This window comes from Melopsittacus undulatus, chromosome 22 (assembly GCF_012275295.1).
Source record: "Melopsittacus undulatus isolate bMelUnd1 chromosome 22, bMelUnd1.mat.Z, whole genome shotgun sequence".
In the NCBI taxonomy this organism is placed as follows: domain Eukaryota; kingdom Metazoa; phylum Chordata; class Aves; order Psittaciformes; family Psittaculidae; genus Melopsittacus; species Melopsittacus undulatus.
Genome location: NC_047548.1, coordinates 407355 through 425364, shown reverse-complemented (window position 1 = coordinate 425364; position 18010 = coordinate 407355). Strand labels below are relative to the sequence as shown.

Below are 18010 nucleotides of genomic sequence, written 5' to 3'. Positions count from 1 at the left end.
TCCCCCCACCCATAGGTCATACTGTGTGGGGAAGGGTTTATTATGGGATGCATGTACAAAAGGAACACATACACATAAATACGGTGATGGGGGGGAGGGAGGGGGGCAGTGACACTGGGGGCAGACACACACCCCATAGGTGCCACCTTTGGGGGGGTCTCAGTGTCCCTGCCCTGGGGTCTCAGTTGGCACAGGCAGGGGTGGCCCCGGGATGCAGGGACAAGAGGGGGGGCCCTCGGTGGCCACAGCCCCCCCCCACATCCCCTTCCTCTTCCTCGGCAGTGGCTCCTTCCTCCTGCTTAGGGCTGGGGGGCTGCAGGGCTGCGGGGACAGCGCCTGTGTCCCCCCCACACCCCATTTACCACCAGTGACCCCATTGCTTCTGGTGTCCCCATGGCTCCCAAGTGTTTCCCATTGTCCCCATATCCCCACAGCTCCCACTGCCCCTCATGTCCCCAACACCCCCAGTGTCCCCACAGTCACCTGTATCCCCATTGCCCCTAGTGTCCCTGGTATCCTAATGGCCCACAGTGTTCCTGTTGTCCCTATTTATCCCTGGTGTCCCCAGGTGCTCTTGGTGCCCCCGTATCCCCACTGAACCTCATGTCCCCAACACCCCCAGTGCCCCCATGGTCACCTGTATTCCCCATTACCCCTGATGTCCCCATGGCCCCTGGTGCCCCCATATCCCCACAGCCCCCATTGCACCTCATGTCCCCAACACCCCCAGTGCCCCCATGGTCACCTGTATTCCCCATTACCCCTGATGCCCCCATGGCCCCTAATGTCCCCATCTATCCCCAGTGCCCCCATACCCCCCAACAGCCCCAGTATCCCCAGTGCCCCCATACCCCCCAACAGCCCCAGTATCCCCAGTGCCCCCATACCCCCCAACAGCCCCAGTATCCCCAGTGTCCCCATACCCCCCAACAGCCCCAGTGTCCCCATTGCTCCCCCCATGCTCTGACCCGCTGGTGCTCGGCGCTGCCGCAGGGCTCCTGGGTGCGCAGCCAGGACGTGGCTCCGGATGTCCCCGAGGTGCAGCGAGGGCAGGGCCCGGGCGCACAGGAGGCACCGCAGGCGCCTGCCCCCCGGTTCCAGGTCCAGCAGCAGCTCAGCCCGGAGCCACCCCCGGAGCGAGTCCCCCCCGGTGCCCATGGGGGGCAGCCGGGCACCGCCGGGGGGGGCTTTGGAAGCGCTGGGACGGGAGCGGGGGGCTGCGGGGATAGGGGTTGGTGCTGGGGGCACATTGGGGTACACGGGTATAGCTTTGGGGACCCCCCGGGGACCGTGAGGTCATGGGGGCTCCGTGGGGGGGGGTTTAGGACCCAGCGCATCCCTTGGAGCGAGTTCACCCTGGTCGGGGGCGGGGCTAAACTGGGGTGGGTGTGGTCATATATACAGGGGGCGGAGCTTAAAGGGGCCAAGAAGGGGCGTGGTCTGGGTAAAAAGAGGTGGGGCCCACCTTTAAATGGCAATGGGGGCCGCATTAAAGGGGCGTGGCTCAGATGGAAGGGGGTGTGGCCTCGCCTATGGGGGCGTGTCCAATCGGAGGAGGCGTGGCCTCTACTAAAAGGGCACGGAGCAGCTTTAGGGGGTGTGGCCACATTTAAAGGGGTCGTGGCTCCATTTTAGGGTCCCCCCATTTAAAGGGGATGTGGTTCCACTTTAGGGTCCCCCATTTAAAGGGGGTGTGGTTTCACTTTAGGGTCCCCCCATTTAAAAGGGATGTTCCACTTTAGGGTTCCCCCCATTTAAAGGAGATGTGGTTTCACTTTAGGGTCCCCCCATTTAAAGGGATGTGGTTCCACTTTAGGGTCCCCCCATTTAAAGGAGCCGTGGTTCCACTTTAGGGTCCCCCCATTTAAAGGGATGTGGTTCCACTTTAGTGTCCCCCCATTTAAAGGAGCCGTGGTTCCACTTTAGGGTCCCCCCCATTTAGAGGGGACATGACCCCCCTTAGAGGTCCCCACTTTTAAAGCAGATGTGACCCCATTTAAAAGGCCCCAGCTCCAGGGACCCCCATCAGCGCTCCCCACATCTTGGGCTCCTCCCACAGCACCCCAGTACCTGTCCCAGTGCCTCGGGGGTGTCCCTCAGGATGGGGGTGAACCCCCAAATGTGCCTCCCAGGAGCGGAGCACCAGCTGCTTCTCGCGGGGTCCCCATGCTCCGGAATAGGGATGCTTCTGGCGGATGTGGCGTTTGATGGTGCTGAGCTTGAGGGTGGCCAGGGCACTGCCGCACACCAGGCAGAGCATCCCGTGCCGCGCCGCATTGAACTCCATCAGGTACTCGGCTCGCCACCGGTCGTGGTAGTACCGGCGGTGATCCCGGCCTGGGATCCGGCTCCGGCCGGGGCGCGAGGCTCTGGCGTCGCAGTGATCCGAGCTCCGGCGGCCTCCCCGTGGGCACGGTGCTGTATGGGGGGGGAATAGAGGGGTTTGATGGTGTCTATGGGGATGGAAGGGGCTTAATGGATGGGGTGGGGATTTGGGGGGGGGTCCATGGCCTCGTGGGTGTCATGGAAGGGGGTTCCCCAGGGAGGAGGAAGGGTCTGAGAGTCCCTGGGGGTCTTTTAGGGGGGTGCTTATGGGGGAGGTCTTGGGGTCCTCAGGGGCAGCAAACCCTTGGGGGGGGGGTGGGACTTGGGGGGTCTCTGGGGATGGATGGAGGGGTCTTAAAGGGGAAAGGGGCTCTTAAAGGGGCAGTGCACGTGAAGGGGCGGGGCTTGTCAAGGGGGATTTAAAAGGGGTGGGGCTTGTCAAGGGCGGGGCCCTTAAAGGGGCAGGGCAGAGAGGATGGGGATGGTTAAAGGCGAGGATGTCTTAAAGGGACAGCATCACCTCAAAGGGACTGGAGCATCTTAAAGGGACAGGGGTATCCCAGATTGGATGGGGGCATCTTAAAGGGAAAGGATCATCTTAAAACGACAGAGGCATCTTAAAGGGGCAGGGGTATCTCCAATTGGATGGGGGTATTTAAAGGGACAGTAGCACCTTAAAGTGAAAGGGGTATCCTAAAGTAACAGAGGCATCTTAAAGGGGCAGGGGCATCTTAGACAGTGACAGGGGCTGTCAAAGGGATGGAGGCACCGCCAGAGCCGGGGCATGTCTTAAAGGGCCAGCATCGCTCCCATTGTGCAATAAGGGGTCTCCTTAAAGGGTCCGCACCCCCACTCTCCCCCACCCCATCTCACCTGGGGGGTCTGGGCCCGGGCCGGGGCCGGAGTGGGGGCTCGGGGGGTCCATGGCGGGGCCCGGGGCGGCAGCGGCGGCAGCGGGCAGGGGCCAACCGGGGTGGGGACGCCGCCGTGGGGCCCCTGGGGCTCCTTTAAGGGCTCCTGGGTAAATTTAAAGGGGCCGCACGCCTTTCCCATCCCCCCCGCCTCCCCCCCCCCATTAAACCTGCCACGCCCCGGGGGGCTGCGGGCAGGGGGGGGCAGCGATGAGTTGGGGTCCGGGCTCAGCTCACCCCCTCCCCAAATAGCGTGGCCGCTATAGGAAGGTTATGGGGGGGTAGAAGGGGGAAGGGTGGGGGAGCCCCTGGATGCCCCCCCCCCTGCAGCCCCCCTCCATCCCCCCCCCCCCCTTTCCCGCAGCATCTCCCTGGGTCCTTGGGAACCAAAGAACATGGAAAAGCAGCGGAATTCCCGACCCCCCCTCCGCGGACCCCCCATTCCCCACCGGGGTCTCCAATAACAACGGGGAGGGGGGAGTCGGCTCCGCTCGGGTGTTTCCGTCAGCGAGCGGCCAGCCCCGATGGGTGTTCGGCTCTTTCCGGATGCACTCGGGGCCGGGCGGCAGGGGCGGGGCTCGGCTGTTTCCGCCGCTGCCGGCGGAAATTGCCGAAGGTGGCTCCGAGTCTTAGCGTGCGGGGGGGGGGGGGGAGGTCCGAACCCGGCTCCGCCGCACGGAGCCGACTCCGTCCGGAAACAGCCGAAGAGGAGCAGGAGGCGTGTCGGGTGTTTCCGGCGCGGCGGCGGAAATGGCCGAGGGCCGGCGGCGGCGGCCATGTTGGGAGCCGCTGGGTGCTGCTGAGGAGGCGCCGGTGTGAGGCGGCCGCACCGGGGGCCCCCGCCGCCCGTTCCCCCCCCCCCCCCCCCCGTTCTCCGCTCCCGGTCCCCGTCCCGACCCCCCCCATGCCGCTGGCCTGGCCCCCCCCCGCTCCCTGAGCGCGGACCGGGCTCCCTTTCCCTTCCCCCCCCCTCCCCGCACACCGCGGCTGCCTTCTCCCTATCGCGATAGTCGGCGGCGGCCGTGGCGGGAGGGGGCTCGCCATGTCGAGCAGCGGTCGCAGCCCTCTGCCTACTGTCAACGAGAGAGACACGGAGCAGGTAGGGCCGGGGGCGAGGGGAGCGGCGGGGATGGGGCTGTGCCCGGGGGCGATGCGGCGCTGGGGCCGGTAGGGGCCGGGGTGTGAGGGGGAAGGGGGGATCGGGGGGTCCAGGGGCCTTTTATGAGGGGAAAGTGGGGCTCGAAGGGGTCGGGGTGCGTTTAGTGAAGGGAAAGGAGGGTCTGAGGGGGCTATGGGGCTATTCTGTGGGGTGTGAAGGGGCGAGAGGGGCTTTGGCTGAGGGGAACTGGGGTCTGAGGGCGTCTTGTGAGGGGAAAGGGGGATGTGAGGGGCTCAGGGGTCTCCTTTGTGGGGGCAGAGGGGGATTTGGGGTGGTTTTAGTGAAGGGAAATGGGGTCTGAGTGGGCCCGGGTCTGTTTGTGAGGGGGAAAAGGGGGGATTGAGGGGAGCCGAGTGATTCTGTGAGGAGAGAAGCGGGTTTGGATGGGAACCCGGCTGTTTATGTGGGGAAATGGGGTCTGGGGGGCGGAAATAGGGGTCGGGGAAGGCTCTGAGGGGCCCTGAGCCGTTTTGTGAGGGGAAAAAGGGGGTCCCGGGCTGTTTGCTGAGGAGAAAGGGGGGGACTGAGGGGCTCTGGGGCCCCCCATGAGGGGAAAAGGGGCTGAAGGGGCCGGGGGGTGCACTGAGGGTAAATGGGGGTTTTGGGGGGGGGTCCTGGCGCCCTCCATGAGAGCCCAGAGCAGGGTCTAACTGTGCCCTGTGCCTCCTGCAAGGAGGTCTGGGGGGGGCCCAGCTCTTCACAGCCCCCCCATGGCCCAGACCCCATTGAGGGATGTGGGGCCAGGGCCGCCCCTTAGGGGCTCTGCTGTGGGACCTGAGGTGCTTTGTGGTGTCCCTGAGGGGCAGAACAGAGGCACCCCCATGCAGGGGTTATGGGGGGGGGGGGCACAGCTTGCACCCCAAAGCTGTGGGGCAGCTGTGGGGTGCCTGCCCCACACATTGCCCTAGCGGTGGGGTCCGGTGCGTGCTGTGGGGCGCGAGGTTTGGGGGTGTCACCGTTGTCACAGCCTCTGTGTGTGTGTCCCCCCCGTGAGCGCCTTGGTGCCTGCGCGAACGGGGTGTGGGGGTGGGAGCCCACCCCCTTCCCTGCTGTGCCCCCCCAAAACGGGCTGTGGGGGTGGCAGCGCTGCACAGCACAGGGGCTATGGGGGGGGGGGAAGGGCTTGGGGGGGGGCACCCCCAAAGGGATGTGGGGGCATCCGCATCCCCATTGACGGGGGGGTTCACTCTCAATGTCTGTTGGGGGGTGCAGTGAGCCCCAAATCTTTTGGGGGGGCATTTGGGGCAGAGTGTCCCCCCCTTGGTTTTGAAGCTCCTAATGTGGAGGGACCCCACTTATGGCTCGGGGGGGGGCACAGCTTCCCCACAGCTGCACTGCACCCCCAGTTTGGGGGGGACACCCCAAGTGGTGCTGAAGGACCCGGTTGTGATGCTGCATTGGGCTTGGGGGGGGGTTTATGGGTGCCCCCAGCCCCGAGGACAGAGGTGGTGTCGTCCGTCCCCCCCCCCCAGCTTCGTGGCCATCACCATGGCGTCAGGCCACCCCCTCCTCGCTTTGGGCCTTTTCCCTCTGTTTTTCCCTGTTGTTACATAAGGAACAAGGGGAATGGTTCCTGGATGGGGAGGAATTGGGGAGGGGGCAGCAGCGGCGATGGGGGGGGGGGGGTTCTATGTCCTTCTTATCCCCCAGGAGCTGGAATTGGGGTGTCTTCCCCCAACCCCCCCATGAGCTCCATAATGTACCATGAGCTGGGATGTGAGAGAGACCCAAAAATAACTGATTTGTCTGACATTTAGCATCAAAGCTGCTCCGGCATCTCCCGGGGGGGGGCACAGGGACCCCCCCAGAGCTGCTCCAGCACCTCCATTGGGGGGACACAAGGACCCTCCATGAGCTGCACCAGCACCTCCGGGGGGGGGGGCCACAGGGACCCCCCAGAGCTGCTCCAGCACCTCCATTGGGGGGACACAGGGACCCTCCATGAGCTGCTCCAGCACCTCTGGTGGGGGGGGCACAGGGACCCCCCCAGAGCTGCTCCTGCACCTCCAGGGGGGGGACACAGGGACCCCCCAGAGCTGCTCCTGCACCTCCAGGGGGGGGACACAGAACCCCCCCCCCCCCCCCAGAGCTGCTCCAGAACCTCTGGTGGGGGGGACACAGGGATCCCTCAGAGCTGCTCCAGCACCTCCAGTGTTGGGGGCACAGGGGCCCCTCAGAGCTGCTCCAGCACCTCCTGGGGGGGGGGCACAGGGACCCCCCAGAGCTGCTCCTGCACCTCCATTGGGGGGACAGAAGGACCCTCCATGAGCTGCTCCAGCACCTCCATTGGGGGGGGGCACAGGGACCCCCCAGAGCTGCTCCAGCACCTCCAGTGTTGGGGGCACAGGGACCCCCCCCCCACAGCTCCAGCACCTCCTGGGGGGGGGGCACAGGGACACCCCAACCCAGTGCTGGTGCTTGGTTACCAGCACCTCTTCTTACTGGGGTCTTTAGATCCAATGGATGACATCACCTTGGTCCTGATGACATCACTTACAGCCACAGTGATGTCACCCCTGGTTCCTGTGACATCACCCCCAGTCCCAGTGACATTGCCCCTGACCCCTGTGTTACCACTCACGACCCCAGTGACGTCACCCTGGGCCCTGTGATGTCACCCCAACTGCGATGATATCACCCCTGGCCCTGTGACATCAGCCCCAATGACGTCACTCTGACCCCTGTGATGTCACCCCTGGCCCATTGACATCACCCTCACCCCAGTGCCATCACCCCCACGACCCCCCCAGTGCCAGTTCCCACCAGTGCCTCCAGCTCCAACCAAACCATTTTCCTCCTGCCCCAACGTGTCTCTTTCCCCTTTCCCACCCCAATTTCACCCCCCCCCCCCCCCCCATCCCCTGCCTCCCGCCCCATCCGGCGTCATTCCCAACCGGTCGAGCCGGTTCGGCGCTCCCGGTGCTCCATGGGGAGCTGAACTCCCGGAGCTTCCGCCTCGGCCACATTGGGGTCGCCCACGGTGAGTGCCCCCCATGGAGCTGCCTGGGACTGGATGGGACAGGGGGAAACTGAGGCCCTGGAGCGCTGGGAATGCCATGGCCCCCCCCCGGGATGGGGGGAGCGGGTGCCGGTGCTGCCGCACGCCCCTGGCTCCAGCAGATGGTGAAGCGCTCTCCCCGCCCCGTTGCCACGGCAGATTTTTGGCACAAAACCCCCGTTTTCCTTCACTTTTTCCCAGCAGCCTCAAGCAAAGTGTTGGATTTGGGGGGGGGAGGGGGAAAATCCCGCCCCCCCTTCAGCCCAGACCCCAGAACAGCCTCTTTTTCCCCTAAATCCGGGTGCCCTGTTGTGCCATTGCCTGCTCTGGCCAATCCCCCCCCCTTCCAGCGGGTTCCTTCCTATGGGAGGGGGGCACCCTAAGACTGTGCCCTCCCTATCCCCAGTGAGGTCTGGGGGGCTGCGATGTCCCTCATCCCAAAGGGGGGGTTGGCTCCACTTCCTCACCCGCTCACGCGCTCCCGTTATCTCTGGTGTCACCGGAGCGGTGACAGCACCATGGGGGGTGACACCACTCGGCACCGGAGCCATAAAGTGCCCCTAAACCCGTGCTTATTGTGGGAGGTGCTTTTGGGGTGCAGCGTGGTTGAGGCTTGGGGGTTCCCCCTTGTTTTAGCCACGGGTTGAAGGTGCTGCCGTTCATTTTGGGGTGAAACGAGGGTGTTTTGGGGAGGGTGCAGCCATGTCTTTGTGTCCCCCTGGCTGAAGAAGGGGGTGACACCCCATTGCCCCCCCCCCCCCCCGCGTCGTCCCCCCAAAACCCCCCAAAGTCAGCCCGAAACCACAGCGCTTGCGTCAGGTATCGGGGGCGGCTCCCGGCCTGCCCGGGCGCGGCGCATGGACACGGCATTCCCGGACTTTGCTCCTCCAACCCCAGCACCGACACCTCTGGATCCCCTTTGGGATTGTACAGGGGGGGGGGAACCACCAAACCCCCCATCTCCCCCCAAGCTCATCGTCCCCTCGGTGTCCCCACAGCCCGGGGAGGGGAAGGGCGTCGGGAAGCCCAACATGCTGCGGGGCCGGAACTCGGGCAGCGCGGCCGAGGAGCAGCCACACATCGGCAACTACCGGCTCCTCAAGACCATCGGCAAAGGCAACTTCGCCAAGGTCAAGCTGGCCCGGCACGTTCTTACCGGCAAGGAGGTGAGTGCCGGTGCCGGGGTGCCGGGGACGGTGCTGCTGCCGCTGCCACCGTGGCACCGGTGCCTTGGCTGTGAGTGGGGACAGCCCTGGGCTCGTGGTGCTTGCCCTGGGAGTGCTACCATAGGGATGGGTTCATGGTCCTTGGCCTGTGAGTGCCACCATAGGGATGGGTTCATGGTCCTTGGCCTGTGAGTGCCACCATGGCGTGGAGATGGTTGTGGGTTCCTGGTCTTCACCCTGTGAGTGCTTCCACAGGGATGGGTTCATGGTCCTTGGCCTGTGGGTGCCACCATGGTGAGGGGATGGTTGTGGGCTCATGGTGCTTACCCTGTGAGTGCCACCATAGGGATGGGTTCATGGCCCTTGGCCTGTGGGTGCCACCATGACATAGGGATGGTTGTGGGTTCCTGGTCCTCACCCTGTGAGTGCCACCACTGGGATGGGTTCATGGTCCTTGTCCTGTGAGTGCCACCATGGCGTTGGGATGGCTGTGGGTTCCTGGTCCTCACTGGGTGAGTGCTACCACAGGGATGGGTTCATGGTCCTTGGCCTGTGGGTGCCACCATGGTGAGGGGATGGTTGTGGGTTCCTGGTCCTCACCCTGTGAGTGCCACCATGGCATGGGGATGGTTGTGGGCTCATGGTGCTTGCCCTGTGAGTGCCAGTATAGGGATGGGTTCATGGTCCTTGGCCTGTGGGTGCCACCATGGTGAGGGGACAGCTCTGGGCTCCTGGTCCTTGGCTTGTGAACCACTATGGTGTAGGGATAGTTCAGGTGGTGCTCATTCTGTGGGTGCCATCATGGTGTGAGAACAGTTCTGGGTGCTGTGAGTGCCACCATGACATGGAGATGGGCTCCTGCTCCTCAGCAGTGAGTGTCACTGTGGTGTGTGGACAGCTGTGGGCTTCCAGTCCTCACCCCATGAGTGCCACCACAGGATGGGCTCATGATCCTTGTCCTTTTGAGTGCCACCAGTGTGGGGACAGCTCTGGGCTCCTGGTCCTTGTCCCATGGGTGCCACCACAGGGATGGCCTCGTGATCCTTGTCCTGTGGGTGCCAGCACATGTGGGGCAGCTCTGGGGCAATGCTGTGCCCCTGCCCCTCACCTCCCCAGCACCACCAGTGTGGGGATGCTTGGGGACATCCCTGACACACACACACCCCCCAGGTTGCTGTGAAGATCATTGACAAGACGCAGCTCAACTCCTCCAGCCTACAGAAGGTCAGAGTGGGGGGCCAAGGATGGGGGGAGCACAAGGGGGGTTGTGGCATCTCCCACCCCCTCATCCCCCCTTTTCTTCCCTGTTTCCTCACAGCTCTTTCGGGAAGTGCGAATAATGAAGGTCCTGAACCACCCCAACATAGGTGAGCCCCCCCCTGCCTGCGCACTGACACTTCCTGTGTCCCCCCATCACACCCCACCACCCTTGGTGGGGGGGTCTCTTCTCCAGCCCCACTTTGTCCCCTTTGCAGTGAAGCTCTTCGAGGTGATCGAGACGGAGAAGACACTTTACCTGGTCATGGAGTACGCCAGTGGGGGTGAGCAGCGGGGGGGGCAGCAGGCAGGGAACAGGCAGAGGGGGTGCAGCAGGCAGGGACCAGGCAGAGCTGCCTCTCACCCCCATTGTGCCCCCCCCAGGTGAGGTTTTTGACTACCTGGTAGCCCACGGGCGCATGAAGGAGAAGGAAGCCCGGGCCAAGTTCCGACAGGTCAGGAAGGGGATGTGGGTGTGACACCCCCCAGCGGGGTTTGGGGACCCCCCTGTGTCCCCAGGGGGCTGGGGGACCCCCCCTGACACCCCCCTCTCCTGCAGATAGTGTCGGCCGTGCAGTACTGCCACCAGAAGTTCATTGTCCATAGGGACTTGAAGGTGAGGAGCCCCCCACTTGCACCCCTTGACACCCCTGAGATGCCCAATAGCACCCAGGGGTGCTCCCCACACCCTCCTGACCCCAGGGTGGCATCTGGGTGTTCCTGGGACCCCCCAGGGCAGCACCCAGACATGCCTGAGACCCCCATGGCTGCACCTACGTGTCCCTGGCACCCCCTGGGAGGTGCCAGCAGCACCCAAACCCCCCCTAACCCCTTTTGGGTGCTCTCCTTCCTGGGCCAGGCTGAGAACCTGCTGCTGGACGCTGACATGAACATCAAAATCGCTGATTTTGGCTTCAGCAACGAGTTCACCTTTGGGAACAAGCTGGACACGTTCTGTGGGTCCCCCCCATACGCAGCCCCCGAGCTCTTCCAGGGCAAGAAGTACGACGGCCCCGAGGTGGATGTCTGGAGCTTGGGGGTCATCCTCTACACCCTGGTCAGTGGTTCCCTGCCCTTCGATGGGCAGAACCTGAAGGTAAGACCCAGTTTTGGGGGTCCTGGGGGGATCCCTGGGGGTGTTGTGGTCTTCCAATGGCTGTTTCCCACCTCAGGAGCTGCGGGAGCGGGTGCTGCGGGGCAAGTACAGGATCCCTTTCTACATGTCTACTGACTGCGAGAACCTGCTCAAGAAGTTCCTCATCCTTAATCCTACCAAAAGGGGCACCTTGGAGGTGAGGGGGGGGTAGTGGGATGGACAGGACACCCATGGGAGCATCCCTAGCAGGGTCATGGGCACCTCCAAGAGCATCCCAAGACCCCCAGCATGGTGCAGGTGCATCCAGAACTATGGTCCTGCACACCCTTGGGATCTCCAGGGCACCCCCAGTGTGGTCCTGGACACCCATAGCACCAACCAGGAACCCCCAGTGTGGTCCTGGGCACCTCTGGGACCCTCCAAGCACCCTCAGTGTGGTCCTGGGGACCCCCAACTTGGTTCCAGCTACCTTGGACACCCCCAGTGTGATCCTGGTCACCACCAAGAGCACTCGGGACCTTCTGGTCACCCCATGGTGGTTCTGGGACCCTCAACCCCCCCATTTGGTGTCCTGTGCCCTGCTTGCAGCAAATCATGAAGGACCGCTGGATGAACGTGGGCCACGAGGACGATGAGCTGAAGCCCTACATGGAACCTGTGCCAGACTACAAGGACCCCCGGAGGACAGGTAGGATCCCCCCACCATGACATTTTGAGGGGTAGGGGTCCCCCAGATGTGGGGGTCCCCACTGAGGCCTGTGTCCCCCCTCCCAGAGCTGATGGTGTCCATGGGGTACACGCGGGAGGAGATCCAGGAGTCCTTGGTGGGGCAGAAGTACAATGAGGTGATGGCCACATACCTGCTGCTGGACCACAAGAGCTCAGAGGTGCGGGGCCAGGGGGGGCACCACAGGGGGACAACAGGGAGAGGGGATGTGGGTGGGATGGAGCATGGAAGGGACATGAGGGTGATGGGGGCAGAGCAGGGAATATGGAGGGGATTTGGGGACAAGAAACATGGGAATGACAGAACGTGGGCATGAGCACAATGAGACAGGCTGGATGTGACAGGGAGCAGAGGGACTGACATGGGAATGACAAGGAACATGATGGGGCTGAGGGGACAGAGGGACAATGAGGAGGCCCGAGGAGCATGGGGACATAGATGTGACAGAGAACAGAGGAGGGGATGAGGGGATAAAGGGACACGAGGAGGAATATGGATGTGCTGGAGCACAGCAGATGAGCCCCATAGGGCCAACAAGGGGACATTGAGGGAACACCACGGGGGGGGGGGGGGGGCATCACCCTGCCCGTGCCATCGTGTCCCTGTCCCTATCCCCAGCTGTGCCTGGTGCCAGCGCGTCCCTGGCCCTGCACGTGTTGGGTCCCCATCCCCATGTCCCCACATGTCCCCCCATGTCCCAGTGTATCCCCTTGTCCCCACAGCTGGAGGAGAGCCTGTCCCTGAAGCCCAGGCCTGCCCCGGAGGTGGCCAACAGCTCGGGGCCATCCCCAGCACACAAGGTCCAGCGCAGCGTCTCCGCCAACCCCAAACGCCGCGTCAGCGACCAGGGTGAGCCTGACATGGGGTGAGGGGGTGACAATGGGGGTACCCCTATGCCATGGTGGAAGGGGGGGGCTGTGGGATGGGAGGGGTGAGGTCCCAGGTATGGACCATTGGGAGAAGGGGGTCCTAGAGGTGAAGGGATAGGAGGTGGGGGGGTCCCTATGGGGTGGGAGCATCCCTGAGGGGTAGGGTGGGGGTGAGGTGGGGATGGGTCCAAGTGGGGTGATGTCCCCATGGGCCCCCCCTCATTTTATTCCCCCCCCCCCCCAGCTGGCCTCTCCATCCCCACCTCGGCCTCCTACTCCAAGAAGACACAGGCGGCCAATGCGGAGAACAAGAGAGGGGGGACAGAGGAGGAGGGGGGGCGCCGGGCAGGCAGCACAGCCAAGGTGCCCCCCAGCCCCCTGCCCGGCCTGGAGCGAGCCAAGGGCACCCCCTCACCCTCCACGGTCAGTGCAGGGGGGAGCACCCATGGGTGACACTGGGGGGGGTGAGGGGAGGGATCCTGTGTGTGATGGGGTCAAACCCCTGCACCCATTAGAGGCCCCAAACACCCAAGTCCTCCACTGGTGGGGGGGTTCCCATGTGGGCCCCCCCCCCTTTCGTGTCTCCATCATGTGACCCTCACCGTGTGTCCCCCCACAACAGAACAGTGTCCTCTCCACCGGCACCACCCGGAGCCGGAACTCACCACTGCTGGATCGAGCCAGCCTGGGCCAGAGCTCACTGCAGAACGGCAAGGACAGGTACAGACCCCCCCAAACCCCTGCACCCCAAAACCCCCTGACCTCCCCCCCCCCCCATCCCACCCCCCAGCCCCCACTTTTCTCTCCTAGCCTCCCCACGCCGGGCTGCCGGCCCTCACCCGCCGCCCCCCCGGCCCCCGGCGCCCCCCCCCGCGCCCGCCAGCACCCGAAAGCCACCGACGCCAACTGCGACCCCCCCCGGCCCAGGCAAGGCCCCCCCCAACCTCCTGTGGTCTATGGGGGGGGGACACCCTCTAGGGGGGTTTGGGTGTTGTGGGGTGCCAGTGGGTCCCTCGGGTGCTGTGGGGTACCTGCATGTCCCCAGGGTGCTGTGGGGTGCTGGTGTGTCTCTAGGGTGCTGTTGGGTGCTGGTATGGCCCCAGGCTGCTGTGGGGAGCAGTGGGGTGCTGTGTGTCAATGTCAGGTCCCCAGGGTGCTGTGGGGTGCTAGCACATTCCCAGTGTGCTGTCAGGGGTCCCTGGGGTGCAGTGGGATGCTATGGGGTGCAATGGTGTGCTGTGGGGTGCTGATGTGGCCCTAGAGTGCTATGGGGTTCTGTGGGGTGCTCACATGTCCCTGGGGTGTTGCTGTGTGCTGTGGGTGTCCCTGGGGTGCTGTGTGTTGCCAACCCATCCCCGCTATGCTTCGGGGTCCCTGGGGTGCCGCATTGCTCCCATTGCCCCCCATTAACCCCACTCCCCCCACAGCGCCCCCGGCCGGGTGCCGGCCGCCTCCCCCTCTGCACACAACGTGAGCCAGGCCGGGGGGGAGCGGCCCAGCTTCCCCAGGGGGGTGTCGAGCCGCAGCACGTTCCATGCGGGGCAGCTGCGGGGCCGTGAGCAGCCAGGCCTGCCCTATGCGCTGCCCCCCGCGCCCCCCGGCCTCGGGCCCCCCCCGTCGCCCTCCGGAGCCAGCCAGGGCCGACGTGGCCCCCCCGGCTCCAGCCTCTTCAGCAAGTTCACCTCCAAGTTCGTGCGGAGGTGAGTGCTTATGGGGGGACAGCAATGGGGTCAGCCCCGTGTGTGTGTCCCATGTGTGTCCCCCTCTGTGTGTGACCCCTGGGCTGCACACATGGACCCCTATGGGTCCCCCCTGTGTCCCCTTGTGCCTCCAGGGCTCCTCTGTGCATTCCCTTGTCCTCATGTGCATCCATGTGTGTCATGGGACATGGCACCTTGGGGACCCTCTGTGTCCTTTAAGGGTCCTTTGGGTCCTCTCTATGTTCCTCTATCACCCTTCCAGGGCCCCTCTCATGTCCCCCACACCCTTTGGGATGCTCTGTGTCCTCTCCCTTTGTTCCCTTGTCCCCATGTGTGTCCCTTCTGTGTGTCCTTTGGGGGGGGTCTCTGTGTGTCCCCACACCCCTTGTCTCCCCCATCTCCTGCATGTCCCTTCCTACTGCCCCCCCCCGGGTTCTTCCTTGTCCTTAGTGGTCTCCCCAATCCCCTCCTATCACCCCACTATGTGTTCCCCCCCCAGTGCTCCTCCTGTACTCCCACCCCTTTAGGGCCCCCCCATGTCCCCTCCTGTTCCTGTGTCACCCCATAAGGGACAGCTTGGGGTTGTGGTGGGGATTCATCCCAGCTTCTCCTGCTGCCCAATTCCATTTGGGGGGGGGGAGTGAAATGGGGGTGGGGGTGACATCCAGACTGGGGGGGCTCCCACCCCTCTTCCCTCCCTTCCCCCCCCCCCCAACGTCGCCCTTCTCTTCTGTTTGTCGTTGTAGAAATCTGTCTTTCAGGTTTGCCAGAAGGTAGGGTGCTGGGTGCTGGTGTCCCCTGGGTGCTGGTGTCCCCTGGGTGCTGGTGTCCCCTGGGTGCTGGTGTCCCTGTGGGTGCTGGTGTCCCTGTGGGTGCTGGTGTCCCTGGGTGCTGGTGTCCCTGGGTGCTGGTGTCCCTGGGTGCTGGTGTCCCTGTGGGTGCTGGTGTCCCTGGGTGCTGGTGTCCCTGGGTGCTGGTGTCCCTGGGTGCTGGTGTCCCTGTGGGTGCTGGTGTCCCCTGGGTGCTGGTGTCCCCTGGGTGCTGGTGTCCCTGGGTGCTGGTGTCCCTTGGGTGCTGGTGTCCCCTGGGTGCTGGTGTCCCTGTGGGTGCTGGTGTCCCTGGGTGCTGGTGTCCCTGGGTGCTGGTGTCCCTGGGTGCTGGTGTCCCTGTGGGTGCTGGTGTCCCCTGGGTGCTGGTGTCCCCTGGGTGCTGGTGTCCCCTGGGTGCTGGTGTCCCTGTGGGTGCTGGTGTCCCTGGGTGCTGGTGTCCCTGGGTGCTGGTGTCCCTTGGGTGCTGGTGTCCCTGTGGGTGCTGGTGTCCCCTGGGTGCTGGTGTCCCTGTGGGTGCTGGTGTCCCCTGGGTGCTGGTGTCCCTGGGTGCTGGTGTCCCTATGGGTGCTGGTGTCCCCTGGGTGCTGGTGTCCCTATGGGTGCTGGTGTCCCTGTGGGTGCTGGTGTCCCTGGGTGCTGGTGTCCCTTGGGTGCTGGTGTCCCTGTGGGTGCTGGTGTCCCTGGGTGCTGGTGTCCCCTGGGTGCTGGTGTCCCTGTGGGTGCTGGTGTCCCCTGGGTGCTGGTGTCCCCTGGGTGCTGGTGTCCCTGTGGGTGCTGGTGTCCCTGGGTGCTGGTGTCCCTGGGTGCCACCCCCCCCGCATGCCCCTCAAGCCCCTCCATGGTCATTGCACGGCCCCGCATGGCCCCGGCCCCGCTCGGCTGCTGCTGTCTGTCTGTCTGTCCGTGTGTGTGTATGTGTGTGTGTGTCCGTGTGTATCCCCCTTGTCCCGTCCCCCTCTGTGCTGTCTGGGTGCTGGGGGGGGGGGGGGGCTGCCCCCATTCCCTCCCCCATTGATTTCATCCCCCTCAAACTTGTTGTTTCTCGAGGAACCCTCACGAGCCCGAGAGCAAGGACCGGGTGGAGACACTGAGGTGAGCGGGGGGGGGTGTTGGGGACACCCCTGGGACACCTGTAGCACCCCCATAGTGGTCCTGGTGATGTCTGTGGGGCCCTTGTGCCACCCTGGGTCTCCATAGTGCTCCTTGTGACACCCATGAGACACCCAAGACCTCTGTACTGGTCCCAGTGCCATCTGTTGGGTCCCCACGGGGGATGCCCAACACCTCCATCCTGGTCCTGGTGTCTGTGAGGTCCTTGTGCCATCCAAGGATCTCCATAGTCCCTATGGGGTCACTGTGACCCCCAGGATCACCATACTGCTCCTGGTGCCACCCAGGGCCATGAAGTTGATCCTGATGCCATCCTCCCAACTCCATCCCAGTGCCATTCCCAGTCTCCACCACCCCTGATCCCATTGTCCCCCCTCACAGACCCTCGGTGGCTCCGGACAAGGACCCTCGGGACGGCGCCGGCCGCGACGTCAAACCCCGTTCCTTGCGCTTCACGTGGAGCATGAAGACCACGAGTTCCCTGGAGCCCGGGGAGATGCTGCGGGAGATCCGGAAGGTTCTGGATGCCAACAGCTGCCGCTGCGAGCCCCAGGAGCGCTTTGTGCTGCTCTGTGCCCACGGTGCCCCCGGCCACGACTCCTTCGTGCAGTGGGAGATGGAGGTCTGCAAACTGCCGCGGCTGTCCCTCAACGGTGTCCGCTTCAAGCGGATCGCCGGCACCTCCATGGCCTTCAAGAACATCGCCTCCAAAGTGGCCAATGAGCTCAAGCTCTGAGCCCCCCCGAGGGTGGACATGGCAACTGGTGTCAACCACCGTCAACCGGCGGCAACTGGTGTCAACTGGCATCGAGCGACGGCAACTGGTGTCACCCACCCCTCGCCTTGAGGATGACGCGATGGCTCGAGGAGGAAGACAACCTCCAAGGGACCTCTGGGGCTGTTCTGGATGGACCTGTGGGACCTGTGGGGCCATTGGAGCATGGGCCGGGGCCATCCCGAGCGCTGGGGGTGGCTCCAGGGGCCCTCCTTGGTGGTCCAGGGACCTCCTCGAGACCATCCCAGGTGGCCGAGGCACAGCTGGGGACATTGTGACATAGGACGGGGCTACCTGGGGACTTGTGGGGACATCCTCAAGGGACCTCTGGGGTGTTGTGGGCTTTGGTGGCCGAGACCCCACTGGGGCCACCCCCAAGGACATCCCTCACGTGGTCTGGGGCCTCGTGGGGATACCTTTGGTGGCCCAAGGCCAAAGGGGGTGCTCTGAGGTCACGTGGGGACAACCCAGGGTCTCCCTGTCCCCAGGTGACCCCACGGTGGCCTTGGGGTGTCCTGCCCTTCCCTCTGCACTCAGGAAGGCCCCTGGGGGGGGGTGGGGTGGGGTGTGATCATGTGACCTGCTGTAGCCCCGCCCCCTCCGCAGGCCCTGCCCCTGCCCGGCCCTGGGGGGGCAGGTTCTAGAGTAAAATCTTTCCAGAAAGATCCTTGAGTCTGAGTGGTGCCACCAGTACAGACCAGTGCAGACCAGTATGGACCAGTACAAGCAAGGGCATCCAATACTGATCAGCAGAGACAGGGGTCCCAGTATTAACCAGTTTGGGCCAATACAAAGCACTACTTCCAGTGTAGATCAGTACAGACCATGGACAAAGACTCCCAGTCCAAGCCAGCACTGCCCCTGTAACCCAGCGCTCCCAGCGCTCCCAGTACACCCCAATCCCCTCCCAGTATTCCCAGTGCTGTCTCTAGTAAAATACCTTTATTGCAAACACACACTGGGGGTCCCCCCGCCCAGCAGGGGGCGCTGCGGCGGGGGGGGGGCAATGCCGCTCAGCGGGGTGGGGCGTGCCCGGCAGCGGGGGGGCGTGGCCTGGCGGCGGAGGCGTGGCCAGGCCGGAGCAGGG

General features: G+C 64.4%; 2 protein-coding genes across 3 annotated transcripts; one reads left to right on the top strand and one right to left on the bottom strand.

The window, feature by feature from the left end:
- Positions 1 to 106: 106 nt before the first annotated feature.
- Positions 107 to 3251, bottom strand: ZFTA (zinc finger translocation associated). The gene is made up of 4 exons (XM_034071684.1): positions 3199 to 3251; positions 2071 to 2418; positions 969 to 1217; positions 107 to 336 (listed from the first exon to the last, which is right to left on the bottom strand). The coding sequence occupies exons 1-4, from the start codon at positions 3248 to 3250 to the stop codon at positions 182 to 184; spliced, it is 804 nt and encodes a 267-aa protein (XP_033927575.1). The 5' UTR covers position 3251; the 3' UTR covers positions 107 to 181.
- A 903-nt stretch (positions 3252 to 4154) lies between these two features.
- On the top strand, positions 4155 to 17588 carry MARK2 (microtubule affinity regulating kinase 2). Of its 2 annotated transcripts, none has more exons than XM_034071680.1 (18): positions 4155 to 4335; positions 8392 to 8559; positions 9730 to 9783; positions 9878 to 9926; positions 10035 to 10100; positions 10201 to 10271; positions 10376 to 10432; positions 10676 to 10912; positions 10989 to 11108; positions 11501 to 11600; positions 11687 to 11799; positions 12362 to 12488; positions 12753 to 12931; positions 13131 to 13228; positions 13936 to 14208; positions 14955 to 14981; positions 16086 to 16130; positions 16530 to 17588. In XM_034071680.1, the coding sequence occupies exons 1-18, from the start codon at positions 4279 to 4281 to the stop codon at positions 16882 to 16884; spliced, it is 2196 nt and encodes a 731-aa protein (XP_033927571.1). In that variant the 5' UTR covers positions 4155 to 4278; the 3' UTR covers positions 16885 to 17588. The 2 variants fall into 2 exon arrangements, with proteins under 2 accessions (XP_033927571.1, XP_033927572.1); XM_034071681.1 differs by lacking the exon at positions 4155 to 4335 and adding an exon at positions 7256 to 7375.
- Positions 17589 to 18010: the final 422 nt, after the last annotated feature.